Source organism: Monomorium pharaonis, chromosome 4, assembly GCF_013373865.1.
Source record: "Monomorium pharaonis isolate MP-MQ-018 chromosome 4, ASM1337386v2, whole genome shotgun sequence".
NCBI lineage: Eukaryota > Metazoa > Arthropoda > Insecta > Hymenoptera > Formicidae > Monomorium > Monomorium pharaonis.
In genome coordinates, this window is record NC_050470.1 from 3544024 (window position 1) to 3565698 (window position 21675).

A 21675-nucleotide genomic window follows, 5' to 3' on the forward strand; every position below is an offset into this window, starting at 1 on the left:
TTGCTCAATTAATTTTTACTTATGTATCTATACGAATATTACAGCGCATTAATTAACCAAACATTAATACTCTAATACAACTGATTTCACTGGGTTTATTTATCAGCTTTACAAGTTGATTAAATCTCACAAAATTCGAAACATAATGCAACTATCGATTATCACTGATGTAATAATATCCAAATTCCCTTAATTCTCATAATTTTTAGTGTGGTCGTGTTAATTTATTAACATTTTCAATATTTGTTTTATTTAAATTATAAATTGATAAAAACACACAAAAAACTTGTTAAGATATATTCAGCTTTTATTGTATAATTTCTAAACAATTCAATATAGTGTGGATTAATGAAATAATTATCTTAATAATATAACACTATGTGTATTTGTCAATGAAAAAAAGTTAAATAACAAACTTTTTGTATTCTGTACATTCTATCAACTGTGCAAAGAAACAGTTCGAGGATTTTATTCGAAAGTAGTAAAGGAATTTTTGTACCAGAGATTTATGAATTAATTCATTAAAGTTGCCGAGTTTCTTGTTGCAACTCGCACCTCGGATAAGAAAACTACAGAGATACCCGTCGTTTCCAAAGGCAAGGATACTTTGAAAAGGGCAACGGCAAAAACCTCAGTTAGTTTGAGCGATGCGACTTAGCGAAACGACGACGCGAACGTAAGGGTGGCGAGTAGGGGTTGTAATGGAATATGTTTTGCCACTAGTGGAAAGAAAGAGAATTCGCTCCGGAAACGTCTGCGCTCTTAATGTCCAGAACACATAACGGCCTTTTGTTTTTACAGAAAATATATCAGATTGTATGAACTCTCTACAGAGAAAGCTATGGTAAAATATAACTGTAATAATGAGAATAAAATAATAATAATGACAAGAAACTGAATAAGAAGAGCTAAAGGCTCGTGTTATCCGGATAATCATGTCTTTTGTGAATAAATAAAAGAAATGCCGGCGACATGTGCACGTTTGTGGTATAAAGAATATTTACTTTCTATAATTAAGTTGTATCAAAGTCACGTTTTTACTTATAGTAAGATTTGAGAGAGAGCGAACGAGAGAGAGAGAGAGAGAGAGAGAGAGAGAGAGAGAGAGAGAGAGAGAGAGAGTCAAATAGCGAGAAAAATATCTGACTAAACTTTATTTGAAAAGAAGAGAAACTATCTAAGAAATATATACGTGAAACGCTGTAGAATCTTACGGTCTTCGTTGCGAGTGAAAAGTAAAGTACTGGAGCCTGTGACGTAAAGAGGCTCGGCGTGACGGATATATTCTCTCGGCCGTTAACTCTGGCTATAAGGATGTTTTGAGAGGAAACACCTCCAATCGGTTTCTTTGATCCCGGCTATATATTACTCCCACCAGGTTGGCGGAATCGAAGTGGATTGCACGTATCTCGACGTACCCTCACCCGGTCAATTTATAATTGTAATTAGATATTGGAAGAAAAATACTCGCATCGTGAATTCTTAATGAACGTTGCCGTCCATTCGTTATGCTCATCAAATATTGATTAATCGGAATTTTTTACACGAATCACGATAATGTTCATGGCTAAAACGGCTATCGACTGTTCCTCTACTGCTCTACGGAGATCATTCAATACGCCTGCAATTTCAAGCTTTGCCAATAATATGCATACATCGAAAGATATCAAGATATAAAAAAGATACATACGACGTTCTTATCGATGAAAATTTAATATATATGATTGCTACGAACGGAAAGTTATACAGATAGGATTTAGTAACATCTTGCCGCGCACACGGAAATACACGTATTTCAACTTTCCTGCTAAGAATTGACGTCTGCTTGTACCTCAATACAAATTGAAACGTTTCGATTTAAATTGTGTGACGTGTTTCTTATCTATACAATACAATAAATCCTTAATGAAAATGTTCGTGCGTAATAAATTCTACTTTTCACCCAGAACTAAATTGTAATTTCGTTTTTGTTGTAATTTCAGAATTAGTAAAATAATTAGTTGAAAAATTTAATAAATTTTTTAAAATTTCCTTCAATACAGAATTACACGATTTTTCAGGGTAATTTTTAAGAGAAAATTCTTTCCGTGTAGCTGAATTTTTTTTGTTTTTCCAACGCGCTGTACCATGAACCCGTTTCCAGATCTTTTTTTAAAGATCGTAATGTTTGCGCTATGTACCACGTATATAGGTAATATACGTTGTATATATATATGATGATAAAAGTAAATAACCATGGTGAGGGAGAGTGCGAAGATGGAAAGTGTAATGCAATCTTACCTCATTCGTCCCCGTTTAACCATGCTCTCATTTAGATAAGCCCGATATTTTGACGTGCAAAAACTTGCGCGGCTAATCTTGGCGCTTCTTATCTCGAGAGTTCACACGGAGGCTTCAGAATAGCCGGCTCATAATGAATATTCCCCCTTAAGATTTGAAATACATCTGCGAATTCAAGCTAATCTTCACTACGCTTAAGATAGCTCTAGATGTTGCAAGTTGCTATCAATGTTAGCTATTACTCACATGTTCAATTAGTTATTGTCAAATGTATATTCTGATCTTAACTCTTAACTGAGCAGAAAGCATTAGCTACGTAAATCGGGGAGTTTGAGTCTCAGAGGTTTCTATTATTCAGATAAATTTTGAAATAAAATGCAAAAAATGGAAATAGTCAATCGCTATGGAAATAATTGATATAACGATTCTAATAACTTATAAGTAAATAGGCTTCCGAGGCTCCGAGGCGTGTGTGTTTTTTTGTATGTAATGTATTTAAAATGTGCAAAAATTAAAGATTTTGTAACTTACCACATCGATGATTTGCTGCAGAGTGATGCCAAACTTCACCTCCAGTGGTTCGCTCTCATTCGCGACCGGTCGCTCCAAGGTGTTGTAATTTGCCAGGAGGTTATTCAATAAGCGTTTCTCGTGGCGCCCGCAAAGGCTTTCTGCGATAAAGAACGAGAAAAATCGAATGTCAGTCAAGCCTCGTACGTTATTCCGGAGGGTGTGAGCCGCAAATAATCGCGACCCTTGTCAAAGCGTATTTACGAACAGATACGAGAGAAAAGATTCTCGCTTCGACAACAGCTTTTTTCTTTCACAAAAAAAGCATAATAAGAGAAATTTAATTATTTCTGCTATAACGGATAAAATAAACAATCCGGAGACATTTTCTATTTGTTACTTCAGTTTTTAAGTCAGCAATTCGCATAAAAAGTAATTACTTACGCAATTTTTAATCTGATAAAAGCTGCACGCATCATTTTCTCATCAATTTCTTAAAAACTTTAAAATTATATTACATAGTTGTTACAATAATTAATCAATAATTGATAACATTCTATAAATTAAATAGAATCAATATAAATTTATGTTTAAATACTATATGTAAAATATTTTAATATTTTAAATATTGTCCCCTTTTGTTTTCAAATATTAAATTCTTTATCAAATCATTATATTCTCTCTCTTGGTAAGATATAAAAGCTTACTTTGCTAAGTATTTAATTAAGACATAATTAAAATACAAAGAAAGACTTATAATTAGGATCGTCCAAGAGAAGTTCATAAATAAAAACGAAAAATTGCGGCGTCACATGTCGCTCCCCCGTATAAAATATCTTTTACTTGCCGAAGAAATTTAATTACGAAATGAATTTATAATTTTTTCAGAATATTTTTCTCCTGTAAAAATGTTAACTCGCTCGCGATCGATCATCTTTCAGCAGTTCCTAATGCGCCAGAGCAGACGAATTAATGCACGTCGACGATTATAAAGTTCCGCGAGTTTCCCAACTTGCACAAGCATCGATGGAGAGCTCTGAAGCCGTCCGGGGCCGCGCTTTAGTCCACTTTTCCGTTCGGTTCCGGTCTATTCGCCGCGAGCAAACTACTTTAATCCTTCAACAAACACAGCGCGAGTGCAATGCTGTCCCCGACCATTCCAGGCCAGATTGTACTCGAGCACGTGCCACGCTGGGATCAAGTTTGGGCTCCAGCGCGGTATATGCCGACGCCACAGAATACGAGATGCAACAGGATTGCGTCCACGGGGAGAATAATGGTCGTCGGCCGCGCGGCCGAATTCGGCGCACGTGCGCCCATTGAAGACGAGGGCCGAGGTATCGCGTGAGGTCGCGACAAATATACCGTGGGCCATAAAACGTTTACCGCCGTGCGGAACGCGGTCTATTGCCTGGTTCAAATGTTTCGCTCTCACATTCCGATTTCCTCTCTGCGCCTCGTCTTTCCACTGGATTAATATTCTGAATTCGAACAGAGTACCGGATATCTTAAAAGGTCTGAGCTTCCTCGCAGTATTCATCGCTTCATCATGTTACGAATTCCGGCCGATAATCACGTACTTCGTGAAACTTGGTTTGCCTGAAACTCGAGGTTGTTCGGGCTGATAAGGAAACATTATATGCATAATACAATATGGCGTTTCCGTTTGCTCAGAATAAAAGTCTCGCAACGTACAATAATTCATTTAACATTGAGACGGAAATTATTATTCGTATATAATTAAGCGTGACTTAATTTCTCAAGCAACGCACTATAGTTTTAATTAATGTGGATGATACTCGTTGGTATAAACTTACGTGGGTATCGCGAAGTTTGATTTCTGTTAAAAATTTTTTTATTTTAACATGCTCAGAAGAAATAATTTTTACTCTTTTTTAAAGTAAATAAATAAAAATTTAAAGAAGATATTACCAATGACAAAATTCTGACTCGGAAAAAACGTATGTCTTTAATGTAAAAATTTTAATTATCTCTGATGCATTCATTTCATTTAGCTGCGGGTATTCAGACATGTGTAATTACTTACGCCTACTTACATCCACGGGTTAATTATTTTCAAGCGGGCGTTTCTATCATGGGACATTTTCGTATCACAAGAATGAAATTAATGCAATCGTTAATCAGATTAGTCAAATGTATTACGCATATATCGATCCGACGTTAATTTCTAGTTTATACACTACGAGAATATCGTGCGGCGTTGATTAATCACCTTTGTAACGCCCAACGTAGAACGCACGCCGCACATTTGACTACGTGCGCTGTATAAATAGGCCGAATTATTAGGACTGCAATTAATTATGCAGTAAAAAAGTAATTTATCGTCGCAGTCCCAGTGGCCGAGTCCAATGAACAATTTATCGGACGCTTGCATGGAGAACAGAAAAATAAATCAAAAACTCCATTTAATTAGCCGCTTTGATGGTAATGAGCGCACATTCGTAATCACAAAACGTCATCGCGTAGAATATGAAAAAAAATAGCCGACAATGCGTTATCGACCAATTTTCGCTTCGAAGGACAGCGCGCATCGTTCAGGGATATTAATGAATTGAAAAAATCGATAACATCGCCAAAGGACGGATAAGCGTGAATCCCTTTTAACAATCCCTCGCACGGAAGTAATACGGTTCGAGACTTGTCTTGAACTTCTTGAATGAGCGACGGCGAAACGGAGCAGCAATAAGCAAGTTCGCCGAATCGTACAACGGCCATTTAGCCGAGTGTTGGAAGACGATGGCAGTAATTAATGAGGCATACGTAAAACCGAAGCGGAACTTAGGGAAAACTAAGTGGACACGTGCGTTTCAACTCTTGTGCATTAGAGAACTTGTGCTAATGAGTCTTCTAAGGAAGAAGAAGTAACACTAGAACTGGAGAGAACATCTTCTAATTATTACACACAATTACGTGTTTGATTTAACATTAACGTGTTTGATTTGAATAGGTAATAAGTAGAAGATTAAGGTAACTTCATATGAAGTTCGAAAGCTATACGCGTTTGAAGAAAAGAATTTAATCAAAGCAAAGAGTATATCGAAAAGTTATTAATTTAACAAATTGAAAACAGCGATTATTAATTTATTATATATAAATACATAATATATCACATATATTATCTACATTTGATATCATTTGTATAATATTATTTACATAAACAAATATATAATTAGATAAATAAATTTTTCTCTTTATTCGTTTCAATATGCTAGGAAACAGTTATTTTGTAGATACGTACACCCTGATGGGATGCTTATAAAATGCTGCACGCGTACCATTTCGCTTGTTGTCATACTTTGTCTCCGTATATGAGTTTATGCAGCATTTTTTTCTTCTTTTACATTATTTTAACTGTCTAATATAATATTCACAGAAAGACTACATTACTATTTGCATAACTTAGATTACGTATATCTCAGGTATGTAACGAGCATAAATCTCGAGTTTCAAACAATAACTTCGCAACTTTCCGTATTTTCTCGTTACTTCAATAAAGGTTTCTTATAATTCACAATAGTTCATTCGGTAGGCATTAAGCCGTTTTATCGCTTAAAATGAACTACTGCAGCGGTCAAATTATTAATAATGAGAAACAAGCAATGTTTTAGAAGCTACTAGAAAGTGTGAAGTGTACAAATTCTATAAATAGGATTATCTCGCATCTATTAATAAATTCCTCGAAATCAACATTTAACTTAGGGAAAGGTACAGGGAAAGCGCCTCACAAATGCACGAATAGAATCAAAATTTTGATATATTATTATTTCATTTCTGAAACTAGCAAAGCGCATTAATGAGGAGATTCTCAACCAAAAGTTGTAAATTAAACGTTAATTCATGAATATTTTCAAATTCCCGTGTGTATAAATTAGGTGAATGTTTCATATTTCTCTATTACCTACATAAATTTGGATCCAGTTAGGATTAATACATGAACAAAATGGAATAAATATAACAGAAATGGAAAAAAAAAGAAATTTTACGAGACACGTAGAATAAAATAAAATTATTTCAATTGTTGGGGCATGATATCTTTCTCAAATGTAAAATAAACTAAAGAAAGACGAAAGAAAAACGAATAAGAATGAAGAAGCGAGAGACAATATTACTTTGTAGAGAAGTTTTCACTATTGCTGACTTAACTATTTAAAAAGTATTACCCTAGATGTTAAGTTGAGGAAGTATCTAAAAGTGCACAATTTAAACAGCTGCAGAGAGGAGTTCCGAATGAGTAGCATGAACACATTAAAAAACCTACTCTATCGCCAATGAAACTTCCTTCGAACGGGATTATTTTATTTGAAATTTGCAAGAATTCCGCACAAAAGCAGCACGACATTCGCGCAGGCTTGAAAAAAGTTAAACATACCATTATTTGACGGCAGATCTTTTAATGGCACCCTACAAAAGATTTACAAAAGAACTGCGGTAGCTTCATTTGGTCGTCTACGTCGATTTAGATTAATGAAACTGAGTTTAGGGGAAGAATTCCAAGGGAAACAAGAGCGCGGCATAGAGAGGGGTTAAAGTATAGCACCGCAGACTGTGACATAATGGCCGGTAAAACCCATTTGGTCGAAATACGTGTCGAAATACGCACCGACATGAATGGGCAGCCGGATATCCTTTTCGCCGATGTCGACGTCACTGTCATCGTCGACGAAGTACGTGAGCTTTGCAGGAAGTATCGCCATGGATGGCAGTCTTTGTAAGAACAGATCATGCGCCTATCGATGCGTATGTGTGTGCTCGACACGTGCGCGGGGCTGCGATATTTTCCTTTCTACGTCACTGCTGACGACATACGACAATATAAAAATACCGGTTGTAATAAAGAATGGACAACGAATTGTTACAATGTCTAGTACACTGAGAAACGCAAGTATCCGAGGACGATCGATGAGGTGAATGAAAGTTCGGTATCGGATATAAATTTTTTTTAAATGCTTCAAATCATTTAACTAGTTTTTAATTTTAGTTATCTAATCAAAAAATAACCTTATTTAATAAATTTCTCTCTCTCTCTCTCTCTCTCTCTCTCTCATTTTATTTTCATTTGCGCCTATATTAATTTTGGTTGTGCAACTCTTTACTTTTATTTTGTATCATTTTTCTTTTTATTTTTGTATGCTATCTTTACTGTGTTATTTTCTTTGCTCTTACAAAGGGTTTGTCCTAGAAATAAATGCTTTATCTGTCTGTCTCTTGACTTGTGTTTTTATATAATTAAAAACAATCCATTAGAATGAGCTATTAAATAAAATATTAACGTGGCAATATTCAATATTACTGAAAAGTTTCATAGCGAAAAATTGAAGAGAAATGGTACTCTAGAAATTTATAATCTTATTGTCATTATCACGCACACCGTGGTTCTTCTTTATAATCCTTACTCATCCTTTTTGTTTGCCGCGTTTCAACCTCGAAGGGAGCAACTTTCAATAAACTTATATACCGAGTAAATAGGATTACTTTTATAGAACGGCGTCAGGAGCGGTTTTTACAGCCCCGACGTCATCCTCATCGTCTCGACCGGTTAAGTCTTCCAGGCACCGGCAGAATCCACGCTATGAATGGCAGCTCTCTTGAATACCAGCGTGAATTCGCCCACCCGAGTATTCATGCGTGGGCATCATCGCGCGCACACCCCAGCCTTTATGCATATAGTAATATATATCTACTCGCGGAAGCCCACCTAACTGTGGGTCACGTGTGGACGACAGCTCGATTAACTCTCTCAGTCCCGCGCTTTTCGTCATGTACCTCATGCTAAACGGGATAGTTTAGGCCTCACAAAGATTTTCATGCTAGTGACAGTCTATTCTCTGCGATCGGGAGCATCGATGTATACGAGATTCAGACATAAACGTCTCAATACTTAGTACAGTTACCGTCTTGTCGCTCATGTAAACATAGATTTCATTTTAGAGAAATTTTACTGAAACAGCAGAATTTACAACATGCCAGTAACTGAGTTTATATCAGTCTTGAAATAAACGATTTAATCTTCTGTATTTTATATCCAATTTCGTATACTGAACGCTAACTTGTAGTGAAAAGATCAATTGCACACTTGCATTTTAACTGCATACGTTGGTCTACAGCGTTTGACATAAAATAATACTCGCTTGTAACTGTAATACATGCAAATCTGCTTATTTGGCTATTCTGTCTAAAAAAAAAAGAGTAAGTAATAAAGAGATACGCAGTCCCAAAGCAAATTACGAAAGACCAGAAAAGAGCGCAAAAAAACATGAAATAAGTAAAATTTCGCGCGGACGTCGCAGATTCATGCATATATTAAACTTTTTCTGTAAATAATAATTTTGTTAATTATTTATGAAAAATGTTATATTTTTTATTTTCCATTAAGAGATTTTTACAAATCGTTTTCATATTTAGTTTTTGTAAAAAAATATATTTAAAATTATGGAACAAGATGGCAATATAGTTGAGAGATCAGATAAATTATAAAAATGTTTTACCTTTTGTTCTAATAAGGTATTAAAAATGTGTCGGTGAATTAAATCCGTCACATATGTAATATTAAATAAAATAGTAATAATAAAATAAATTCTTTTTACAGGAATTGTGATATCTACAGAGATTTAGAGTGCATTTTACGCAGTCGCATTACGATTACGCATGTGCCGCCTTTATCATCGTTTACGAGGCAGATCAACGTGTCGCGATACACCAAGTAATTTCCATAAAGACAAACATTACTATGTCCATCTGGTATCGTAGCACATGCTCGCGCCGCGACATATTCGCGAGATGTGCATTTGGTTGCACGTTGCACGTAGCTCTGCATTCCCGCACGGTGCAACGATGACTCTCAACTCGATATGAGAACGTTAGTGCTACTGCATGAGTATTATCGTTTACCCGCAAGTTTCGCCGTTGTATTATGCGATTGATGATGTTGACACCTGCGAGAAAACGATACGGCACGACTACGCAACAGTTGCAGTTAAGAATGCCAATTATACGATGCCAATTACTTTGCTCATTGTCGATCTTTGCGTACTCTCTTTTAATGTAAATATTGTAAATAATTACAAGATCGTCTGTAATAAAAAAAAGTATCATAAATTAAACGCAAATGATTGAAACGCGTTAATTAAATATATTAAAGAATTTTTTAAATATTATTTGCCTGGGATTTTCTACAACATTCGGAGTTTTCTTAGCGTATCTTGTTGGTGCTCTTTTATGGGGAAGGAATCCTAATAAATAAGCGTCGTTTAGTAAATACCAAGACATTCTTTACAGGAACATGCACAAAAGGCGAAGTCATGAGGAATAATATTCGCATCTGGCATCGAGCATTTTTATTCCCTTCGAGTGCATTCATCTTGTAACGTAACGGCAAAGTTAAAGCAACGCTGTTGCTCAACGGCATTTTTCATTTCCGTCGTTACACTCGGAAGAAGTCTGAACTAGTCCACACCACTGCCGCTATAAAACTGTCTCTACCAAGCAGTACCTCCCTTTGCCTACGCGATAAATTTTCCGAAAAGTCAGCAAAGTCTATCAGTCAGTGCTTGTGCGGCCAGCGTTCGTGTCATCCCTCTCAGATTCTCTTCGTCGGATGTTGGGACTCTGAAGGAGAGTACCGAAAATTATTATCACGTTAACGTAGCGTTTGCTAAATCCATACCAAACGAGTGAAAGAGAGGGAGTGAGAGAGAAAGAGAGAGAGAGAGGGAGACGTTTAGAGAGTTTCCTTGACATCAAAATGACGTTTCGCGCACATTGCACATACTAAATTCTGCAAAGCTCTGCATCGGGTGATCGTAGCAATCGCCGCATCGATGTCTAGACTCGAGCGAATAATATAGAGTAATTATATAGAGTACAGACAATATAAGATGGAAGCTAAAACTTACAAAAATGTAGTAGAATAAATTAAAATCACTTTATGATATACGTATATATAAGTTCACGTTTAATCAAGTAGTATATAATAACTAAGAAAAAAATTTGTTTCTTGATTGTCTTCTTATTTGGCTCTTTTTTTTAAATGTGTATCAAGGACAAGTTAATCGTAAGGCAGCCTATTATCGCCGCGAGATGTACAAAATTTGTATCGAGCCTAGCAACGTGTGACTAACGCGTGGGTGTGCATCAACGGGATGTGTTGCTGCGGGAAAAGCTCGGTAGAGCGTCCGGGAGAGAAACTCTGGACCGAGGATCGCACGTGTGTTCGTCTGTGTAGCAGAGAGGCGAGAGAAGGAGAGCAAGAAAGGGACGCTCGGCGGCGGATGGAAGGGAGGACGCCGAAGCGGAGGCGGGCGGAGGCTCGAAGCTCCATTGATCCACGAATATATACACCGCCTACGACGTAACTTTGATCACGCTGTAAACAGGATACCCGTCGTGTAGCGCGCTGTTGCCTTCATCTTAAGAAAATACTTTTCTCGTGCAGAGCGCGAGCGCGGCGCGGCGGGCCGCGTTTCGACGTACTTTGCACAAGAGACCCTTGATTTTTGTCACCTGCTCGAGTTGCCGTGTTCGATAGTGACAGCGCCCGTGGCAGAATTGAAACGCGAGTGGGGTTGTCGTTTCTGTCGTTTGGTTCGAAAGTATAACGATACACTAGAATATCCCGTTAAACAAAGCTATTTATTCTCGAATTTATTTTAAAAGCCAGAAAAATCAGTATAATTTCACAATTTTTTAAAATTTTGTATGAAATAAAACTTACATATTTAAAAACAGATTTAATTTTGATGAAATTTTATATTGTAACATTATTTTAATTTTTTATCATTTTCTCCGTAATTTTATCGGTTGATATTGAAAACCATTAATTGATGTGACGTAATATGAAAAGACTAAATTTATATCCTACATGATGAGGGATGATCGTTACACGAGTAAGACTAATCAAATTTTCTAAAACTGACCCATATTTTATAAAATTCTTTTAAAAGTATATACATGTATATATATATATATACATATATAAATTTTATATATTCGTAACATCCTTATTACATACTTCGCTATTGACCAGGAAGAATAACAAAAAAGGACATTACGTACGCGAATATTCTTTTGACATATTTACTTACAACGAAGTGTACTTAATTCACGTAAAAGATCGCGACCCCTCCGTGGAGTATGCTGAAAGGCGATGCAGCTCTTATCTGGTAAAAAAGTTTAAAGCTTCATTGATCCGGAAAGGGTTTACGGCGGCTACCAGGTAACTTTGATCACATCGCGCACCGCAACCAAAGTACTCTATCGATCCTCGTTTCCTCCCATACCGAATAATAAATTTAAAGACGTTCTTACGACAATTTTAGGTCAACCTAATAGAAATCCTCTTTTTTATCAATTTCGCTCTTCACTTTTTTCCTCCTTCTCCCCCCCCCTCTCTCTTTCCGAATAAAATTTCAATCTTAAGATTCTTATGCGATTAATTTTTGTTAATGTTCAGAATTTGAGAATTGCAAAAAGTATCTAGAGCAAGATCGACTGATTCTCTGTTCTGCAGTATAATAGCCTATAGTATAAATCAATAATACCAAGGCATTTCAATCGGATTACCCATGCGATCGAGCAATTATATATATTATATATTCCTATTGTATGCGTATATATATATATATATATATATATATATATGTATATTGTATGCGTATATATATATATATATATATATATATATATATTATATATGTGTGTGAGCCATATCGAATCCCATATATTATTGGTAATAGACGGCGCGGATAGATAACACAAAGACGTAAGAGTTTCAGTATCGATCGAACTTTACAGATGTCCATGCGCTCTGCGTGTTGGCTGTAATAAAATGATACTTTTAAACGCGTGAAACATTGCTGATAAAAATAATAATTGCATAATAATGTCTTAGTTAATTACTTTGTCATAGTAATTACAAATTTATCGCGATGAAAAAAAGCATTCCATGAAACACTGCTCCCGAAGGATATAATCTACATGTCTAATTATTCATTCATCATTATTATATTCGTCCATCACATAATAAGATAATTAAATTGATGCAAGGGCTTTTAAACCAATTGTATTGTATTGTATTTTTCTCATGTAAAGTATCAGTTTATCTTTTGATTAATTTTATTTTTAGAAATACACGTATGTTAAATGCAATCACGCTATGTTAAATGCAATCCTTTATATTGTTCACGTACACGCTATGTTAAATGCAATCCTTTATATCGTTTACCTGAACATAATTTTAAAATCTAGTAGAGCTTTATGTAAGTTTTGCATGTTCTTGTATTAAAGAAGATAAATTATAGTTCCCAAAAATAGACGTCTGTTTTACGTTTCAAGGTTATTAAACATCCTTCAGGACTTTTAAATCAAACTACACACATCACAACGAACAAGTTTTGTGCATCCTTAAGCGGTAAATCGAGTGCCCGCTTCGGTAATGTAAGCGCATGAGATCGAGGGGTTTCAGTTCCGAGTACAAAAGTCTCGCACACACGAGCATGCAAATGCAAGTGTACGGGCTTAGTTTCGTGCAAACATCGCAGTGAAGCCCGCTAACGATGCGGATAACGAAGACTTAAGTGCCTCCAAATTTGTGGAAACTAACGTGACCGAGAGTAGTACCTCCGCATCGGTCGCATACTTACTGACGATACATAGCGCGTATCGTTGGCCACACGATAGTTGTGCGGTCTAACGGGAAGGAGAGAAACCACATCGGAAGGTCGCATACGGAAGCTCAAGTTCAAGTTTCGACTCGGTCTAATCAAAAGCCTTAATTGGCTTTCGGCCAACAGAGGCGCGACACCGGGCGCTTCATTTCATGCGGATACGAACCTTCCATAGTTTATGCGAATTCCCGTTGGAATCGGTGCCCGAGATGCATAGAATATCCTAACACAGTTAGACATTTAGAGCATGACGCAGACTGAATATAAAGAACCATAGCTTTATTATATAATATATATAATCTATATACGGAGAAAATTTTTTAGTAAAAATTGCTAAAAATTTTCTACTTGAAAATTACCATGTACGATAGTGGATCATAACTATGGATCATAAAAAGTTTCAGAGAATTATATTATAAGTAGTATAAATATTAAGGTAATTTGATAAAAAACGTACAAATTTTTATAACTTTTTCTTTGGTCCACGCTTACTATTTATCGTAGTAATTTTTACTATAAAATTTTCTCCGTGTGCATACATATGTGTATATATAAATATATATGTGTATAGATAGATAGATAGATAAATACTTATTACATATGTACATTTAGTTTGTAAAAGTCGATGCAAAAGTTTGTGTGAAATACAAGCAACAAACTTCGATACAATTTATTGAAGAAAAATTTTAGGAAGAGAGCAGAAAGAATGTCCGGAACGTCGAAATAATAATGTGTGGCAAGAATGTGTGACAAGAATGTGGAATGCTATTGAGCGTGTCTCGAAAATTTTTAACGAGAACAACTTTGCGCTCGCTGCATACAAGTTTGAAAATGTATGGAATTCATTACTACTTGAATAGACCGTCAGTGCCGTCGAGCCTATTGTTCGAGTTTTCCGCGGGATGCAAAATCGAAAGTGGTGCAAATCTATGCGCAAGCAACTTAAATTAGATTTTCTTGCTAGGACGCATCACGCTTTCCCGATGGCAGAACAGAAGGCAAGGGAAAACGTTGAAAGTCGCATCAAATTCGCCAATTGTTCTTTCGAGTAATCAAATACAGATAGAATACATATTCATCGAGATCGTTAAAAGAAATCCGATATAGTTTTTCGAGAATATTTTATTTCTCAACGCGCTCTTTTCACGTTTCTTATTTGCTTCAGCATAAATTTTTACTTGCTGTCGTATCAAATTTGAAATAAATACCAGATAGTATTTTCGTTCAACACAATTCTTTAAATACAATTATATAAGCGTGATGTACTTCGGAATTATTGTTTAATTCTTGAATAAGGTACCTTGATAAACTTTAGAATCAAATTTTTATTTATTTAATTATTTTAATTAGGCTAAACTTTCAAACAAGCTTTCAAAAAACTACGTCGTTTATAGAATTAGACTTGAAAGCCTTGAAATGCCTTTTTTCTAATTTTATCATTCATAATTAAGAATACATTTATGTATATATAAAATAGGATTTTTTAATCTAAAATTGTATCTAAGCAATCATAAACCGGAAAATTTAACTGGATATACTCGGTTATCCGTTGATAAAAGTCTTAGCTTAGCTGAAGAAAGTCATTCTTCAGTTGCAGCATCGAAAATTTAGCGCCTTTTGAGCTAGTTATCCAATTTTAGCAAGCGTAAAAAGAGGATTCACGGATTTTCCGCTCTGCAACGCTTTCGGTATTTTATCCGCTTTATGAAGCAACGCGAGGAAGTCAGCGAAGCGAATTGTCGCCGCGACGTGCATCGAACCGTGAACGCATAGGAGTTAAAGTAAAATAACACTGCAAACTCGGGCAAAGTGCGCTGGTATCCTCATGTGGAAATTGTACAAGCACACGTTATAATTACTTTACCCGCGTCCGCGTCAACGTCTCCTGTGATGAAGCGTCCGAATTTTTTCAGCAGTTCTCACAAATCGAAAAGTCACGTCCGTTCGCGTCGAACGTCGAAAAACGGATAGGGGAACGGCGTTCCATGTCATGTTTGGCGAGATTATTTTTTTTATAATGGCTGTCTTAAAATAAATTTTATAATATTACATCGCGTGGAACGGCGGAAGGCAAGCGGCAGCATTGTGAAGTTATACCGGTCTAAACATTCCGCGCCTACGCGACATAGGCATAACGTATGGTTATTTCTGACGGCCCCCTTTTCGCCAAGCTGTCACCCGGCATGCAAAATACGCAGATTACATTCTGTAGTAACCGCTGCGTATCGACCGACGTGTCGGTGATGCGTTCTGTAAATGGCGGCGCCGTCTCTCAATTTAGCTCCCTTTGCCATGTACTTAAAAGCACAGCGACACGCGCTCAGTCTCGCTTAAAGCTCGTAGGCCCTAATTAGCTTCGGTACAAATAAAGGGTCACCCCTCAAAAGAGAAAAGCGGTGAAAAGCCAAGGGAGGAAAGGAAGGCATATAGAGGGATACGCTACTCTAGACGCCCTTAAAAATTCTCATAGGCTTCCTCGATCGGTCGAAGGACGATTTAATTGCAGCTTCCGCGTGCTGCAATTCGTTAATTATAGCACGCTTTCATGTTCGCGCTGCAAAATCATTTATACGTATAATTGTCGGTCGAATTAATCCAGAGAAATAAAGTTATTGCTAAATTACAATGTCCTAGTTTTTTTTTTTTCCGGGACCTGTTTCGAATTCAAACGAGCGAAATTGTAAATCCGCATCACCGTCGCGTGGTTATGCAATTTTATGAGTTTTATCTCTGAAACTTTTATTAACTATATACGTAACCCATTTATAAGTGACGAGTGTACAAATATAACGTGCATGTACGCATGCGCGTGCGTATGTGTATTTCCAGCTCCACAAACTGTTTGCATATTACGATTCTTCTTTACTATTTCCTTTTTGAAACTTGTCGAATATCTCTAATGAAAGAACTTTGCGAGAACGACATCGTGCAGTTTCTGGAATTTCATTAACGCGGGCTGTGCCGAATTTCTCGAATTGACCTCGCGCAAGCGTGAGCTTTCCACCGTCAGATTTTCGACGGTATTTCAGTTTGAGCTTTCGTGTTGGTTGCATACGCGTTCGCTTTCTTCTTCTATTTTCGCATGTCTTGCAGCCGGGCGAAAGTCGGCGCCGGCCGTAAAAGGACCGCTGGGGATTAATTAGTCGTACGTTAATAAACTTACGAAACAAGGGGCGAGAGCGAGCGTGACGACTTCTCTCGAGCTTGCTGCTCTCTTGTTCTCGCATTATCGCTAACAAGGGCGCGATAAGCTTCGTTTCTTGGTATTTCCCCGGAGTAAAGGGCAATTCGAGAGACCCAATTCAAGAGGCAATTCGGAGCGCGAGAACACGAGAACACGCGTAATTGCAAAGTGCACGTTAAAAAAGACGTAATATAATAATTATATCTTGCGAAACATGAATCAGAAGAGAAAAATGCAACTCTTACGTTATAAAAAGACGTCAGGAAAAATGTCTAAAAATATGATTTATAGCGGATTAAATTAAAAGGCGATAAACGTGGTAAGTGTAATAAGTCATGCGTTTCATATTTTTTACATTTTTTAAAATAAATATTCCATTGCATTGTATTTGCATATATTTTTATTATATTTGTGACTTTCAATTTTTGTCAGAATCAGTACATGCAACCGTGAAAAACAGATTATAAATATAATAATAATAAAAAAATGTAAAAAGGTTTATCAAATTGTTAATTAGAGATTTTGTTCGCTCATTTTTAAATTGTACGCGAATTGTTCCAACTTATAATGAATTCTTCAATTAGCCAAGCACTTAGGAAGTACTTATGTTTCAAGTACTAATGAAAAGACGCGATACAATTAACAAAGATAATAACAGCCACAATAGAACAGCGTAAGAATTAGCAATTTCGTACATGAACTTATTTCAGAAATTTCAATTAATTGTGAAATTTTTTATAGCTTTTTATAGTAGTAGTAGAGCGAACTGTATTGTAATAAATGAAACGTATTTGTTTCAAATTGAATTACATTAAACATTTAAAACGAACCAAATCGAGAAAAGTTGTTTTACTTTTGCATTACGATTTATGTAAGAATGCGTTTAAGAAAACGTTTTTATTGTTTCTCGGGGCTCAGCTAGAATTCACTTTGCGCAAAAGTAGATATGATAATTCTCATTAGTAACTGCTGCTCTTCCGTTTGCAGCCACGTTTCTCCCATCTCACATAAGAAATAAGCCATTAGTGAGATACGGCGGGACGTGGAAAGACAGTCGAGAAGCAGAAAAGGCAGTGCTTATAAATAGAACGGCCGTGGGTACCGGGTATATGGATAATGTTTTCACGACGAGAGGGAAATTTCTGCGGCGAGTTATTACCTGCAACGTGGTGAGAATAAAGGCTCACACGGTGCGAGGTATTCTTCTGCAGCCTTTTTTATTGGATCTCCGTCCTTGCGGGAATCTTTGTAGAGGAAATTTTATTTTTTGCCCGGCGCGATAGACGCCTTGTTTTAAACTGCAAGGATGAGATGGGCTCTCTGTGCGCGCCTTTTCTCCCGCTAAGCCCGCAATAATTCATGACACATTCGACTGGATCTTACGTGTAACCAAATTACTTGCCAAATCTATAAAAAAATATTCTTTTGGACACTTTTCTCCACAAAATCTTGTGCACCCTCGTTAGTGATTGTAAACTTTTACCTTACTTTAAAACAATCTTGAGTATTAGATAAAAAATGGGCAATTACATCTTATTATTTTTTTTTCTTATAAAGATAAAAACCCCAAATGGCAAAGATCATTCAAAACATAAAAAAAAATTTAGTTATAACTTGATTTTAATCCTTCAGCTAATTAAAAAATCTTAGACATCTATTGCAATTTATTTTGCGACAATACATATTATTCGACAAACTGTGCCGAATGGACAAAACAAATCGTACGTCATAGTGTGCAGTGTGATGAAATCGTTATGCAGTATAGGGTTCACGATTACGTGGCACGTGAGTGTTCTCCACTAGACGCGCTCCTTCGGGAATCAAACGAGCGATAATGGTTGAATTGATATCCGGCGCGTGGAAATGGAGCCTGGTGGCTCGCAGCCATCGCATCATATCGGTATACAAGGGTTTATGGTTCTCGCGTGCTGGCATGTTGCCCATAAATTGCGTCCACAACGGCCACGCGACGTTCCGACGGTAGGACGTCGACGTGTTGCGTATCTGCCTAATACCTTTCTGGCATCCTGCATAGCCACGAGCACCTGTTATGCTCGAATAACGAGGCGTGTTTTTAGGGTGCTCGGATAGACCATTGACCGATTTTACAGCAGTTGAACCGTATGAGCAATTTCCATTCTTTCCTTGTGATTTTCCAATCATAAAAAAACACGTTTTTTATTTTACTTAAAATGGAAAAGTTTTAATCATAAAAAAAATTTATTATTCTATGTCTTCTGTGGCAAAAAATTCTAACAAAAACATTATAATTGCAAAAAGAAAAATTTTCAAGTGTAATTATTATGACGATAAAAAATATTGGTAAAATGGCATGCTTTGTAGAAGAATATTGATGGTAGAAATTATGGTAAATCGCGGAGATTATCAAAAAATCATTCGACATTTGTATTTATGAGCGGGATTATGAGTTTCTGCTTGGTACTCGAAGAGAGAAGTGGGGAAGTTTGCTTACGAAGCAATCGCACAGAAGTGCAAACGACGCGGCAATTTATTCGCTCGCGACCAACTGGTTCACAAAGTTCGCGAAGACGAACTTTGGTATACATCGCAAATTTTGCTTAAATCTTTGTCAAATATCTTGTAACTCTGGGCTCTTCAGCTGAAGAATTTGTATACAGCCGCCAAGAAATTATTCCATTATTCACTCAAAATCATTATTCACTTAAAATCATCACTGTCACACTATTTGATATATTAATTTTAGCTGACACTACACATGGTATAGTACCATATAATATAGTATAATATAACTGTAAAACATATAAAATAAATATGCGAAATACAATTTAAAAAATTACTTATACAAATATATAAATTGCGATAGTAAATCTATTTTAATGAATATCATTAATTTCGTTATTTTCATTAATCAATTTTTTTTTTCATATCTGTTCGGCTTTTATAGATTTTAAATTTTAAAAATTGAAGTAAAATTCTACGTATACCTGTTGTGAAATATGATAAAACTGACGAGAGGTCAGTAGCTTTGAGAATCACACAGCGGCGCCCGGCGGCACTCGCAAAAGTTAACCGGAAGAAAATAACTCGGGCAGAAGTGAGTTATACTAGATTCCGGTCGTGCGGTTTCATAACCATGCGCGGGATATTAATTCGGCCATTACCGCACGAGTGGTTTCCAAAGCTGGCGGCGATCAAGCGGCCACAGCACACGTTTGCATGCAGAACACTCGCGCGAGGGAACGAATGAACGAATCACAGGATGATTTCTACTTGCGCGCGTAACAGATCACCTCGTATCTGCCATTAACCTGAATACCTTTCGAATGTATCCTTAAAAAAAAAAAAAAAAAAAAATCCTAATATCCGGCAAACGTATATCGATCCTGAATCGACATACGCGTGTGTTACATATTAAGTAGACAGTATTGCGTTAATTGCGATTCATAGCGCACAGCAAACACTCTTAATTTACACCGTGACCACCACGTGACTAGAATGTAAAATAATTTTAATCAAATTCGTTCTCATTTAATTCTTGATTATAATTTAGTAAGCCTCAAGAATGGTACATGCTCCGTGTTGCGCAAAATCAATTTTGATTATTTATTTAGCGTACTTCACAATATATATTCCACATATTTAAACTTGCACAACGCAAAATTGAATTTACATTTAGTTGGAATATATTAATTCATTATTTCGCAGCAAGTTCAGAAGCGATCAAGACGTAGTGAATATTTGCATTCGCGTACATCCGCACGTAGATAGGTTCGGGTTGGAAGACGAACTTTCACGACATAGTTGGGAGTCTAAATTCGTACTCGCGTGATGAGTTTTGCCATTAACCCAAATATATTTCGCATTTACTCCGAAATTCGTGATGGATTCAAGTATTCCGATAGCATTCTAAATCTCTTATATAAGCGACACTACATATACAACTCTTCAACGAGATTAAAGAGTTACTTCCAAACCTGATAACAAATGATAAATTTATGTAGCGCTGTAAAATAAAGAGATAAAAAAAAAACACTGAAAACTTTGCTTTTAAACTCCGCTTGCTTTTTAGTTTTTATTATAAAATTCTAATATACTTAAAAAATCTTTCAAAGAAAAATATGTATGTTTTTCTACAACAGTGATGAACTAATGCTGAAAAATGCATACCTATCTCAGACAGATGTTATTAATATATATTCTTACGCTAAAGATGGCATGGAGATAATTGTACAAAAATAATATCTATTCCTCCGAATGCATATTAAATAATTTGGTTAGACGGAGCGTTCCTTTTTATTCCGATGACCTGTTCGAACCACAAGATCGCAGTAGAAGGAGACATTCATTTGCATAATGAAAAACGCCTATTATATGCGAACAAAAACCTCCGTTTCACTCGGGCGGAATTAAATTGCGACAGGAAACGACTTTCAAGGAGTCACGTTCGAGCTGAAATCATTGGAATCGCTTTATAGCGACGTCGATAAAGTGTCCTGCCGCGTAATCCCGCAACGAAATTCACTTATAACGCGGGTAGGTGCGATGTAGGCGTTAACGGAAAATTTAAGCAACCTCGCCAGGCACCTAAAGGGACTACTTTTGACAGGGCGGCCGTTACGAAGCGAGACCCACATCGTTCCACTACAGGTATCGAGCTTATCGTCGGTACGCGCCCGAGTGGTTGTTACGTTTTACGATATCGCAAACAGGTCATCGCCATGTCGCGCGGTGCGTATAGTTCCGTGCGTTAAATTTGTTAAACGACAAATGGCAGTACGTGTCGGGATAAATAGCCGCTGGTGCTTTGACACGAATCACTTAGCGACGTATAGTCACGAAAGTAATTGTCGGAACACAGGTTATGAAAGTTTGTTTTATACTATAAATTCAGTTCGTTATAATTTTTTAGGGAAAACTTGATGGAAAGTAAAAGCCCTTGACACACATTTCCATCAAAAATATGCTTTTAATTTATAGAATCGTGTAATATTGTGTGTGCAGACAATTAATTTCATCATGTATGTTACTGCATGTACT

The 21675-nt window shown here is 36.5% G+C and overlaps 1 protein-coding gene across 3 annotated transcripts in view; it reads right to left on the bottom strand.

The window, feature by feature from the left end:
* Positions 1-21675, bottom strand: part of LOC105835220 (neuronal acetylcholine receptor subunit alpha-7) — a 236248-nt gene that overhangs the window by 163168 nt on the left and 51405 nt on the right. For all 3 annotated transcript variants that reach the window (XM_036285954.1, XM_036285955.1, XM_036285953.1), the window contains exon 3: positions 2812-2951. In XM_036285954.1, the coding sequence (XP_036141847.1) occupies positions 2812-2951 (140 nt within the window). The remainder of the gene's footprint in view (positions 1-2811; positions 2952-21675) is intronic.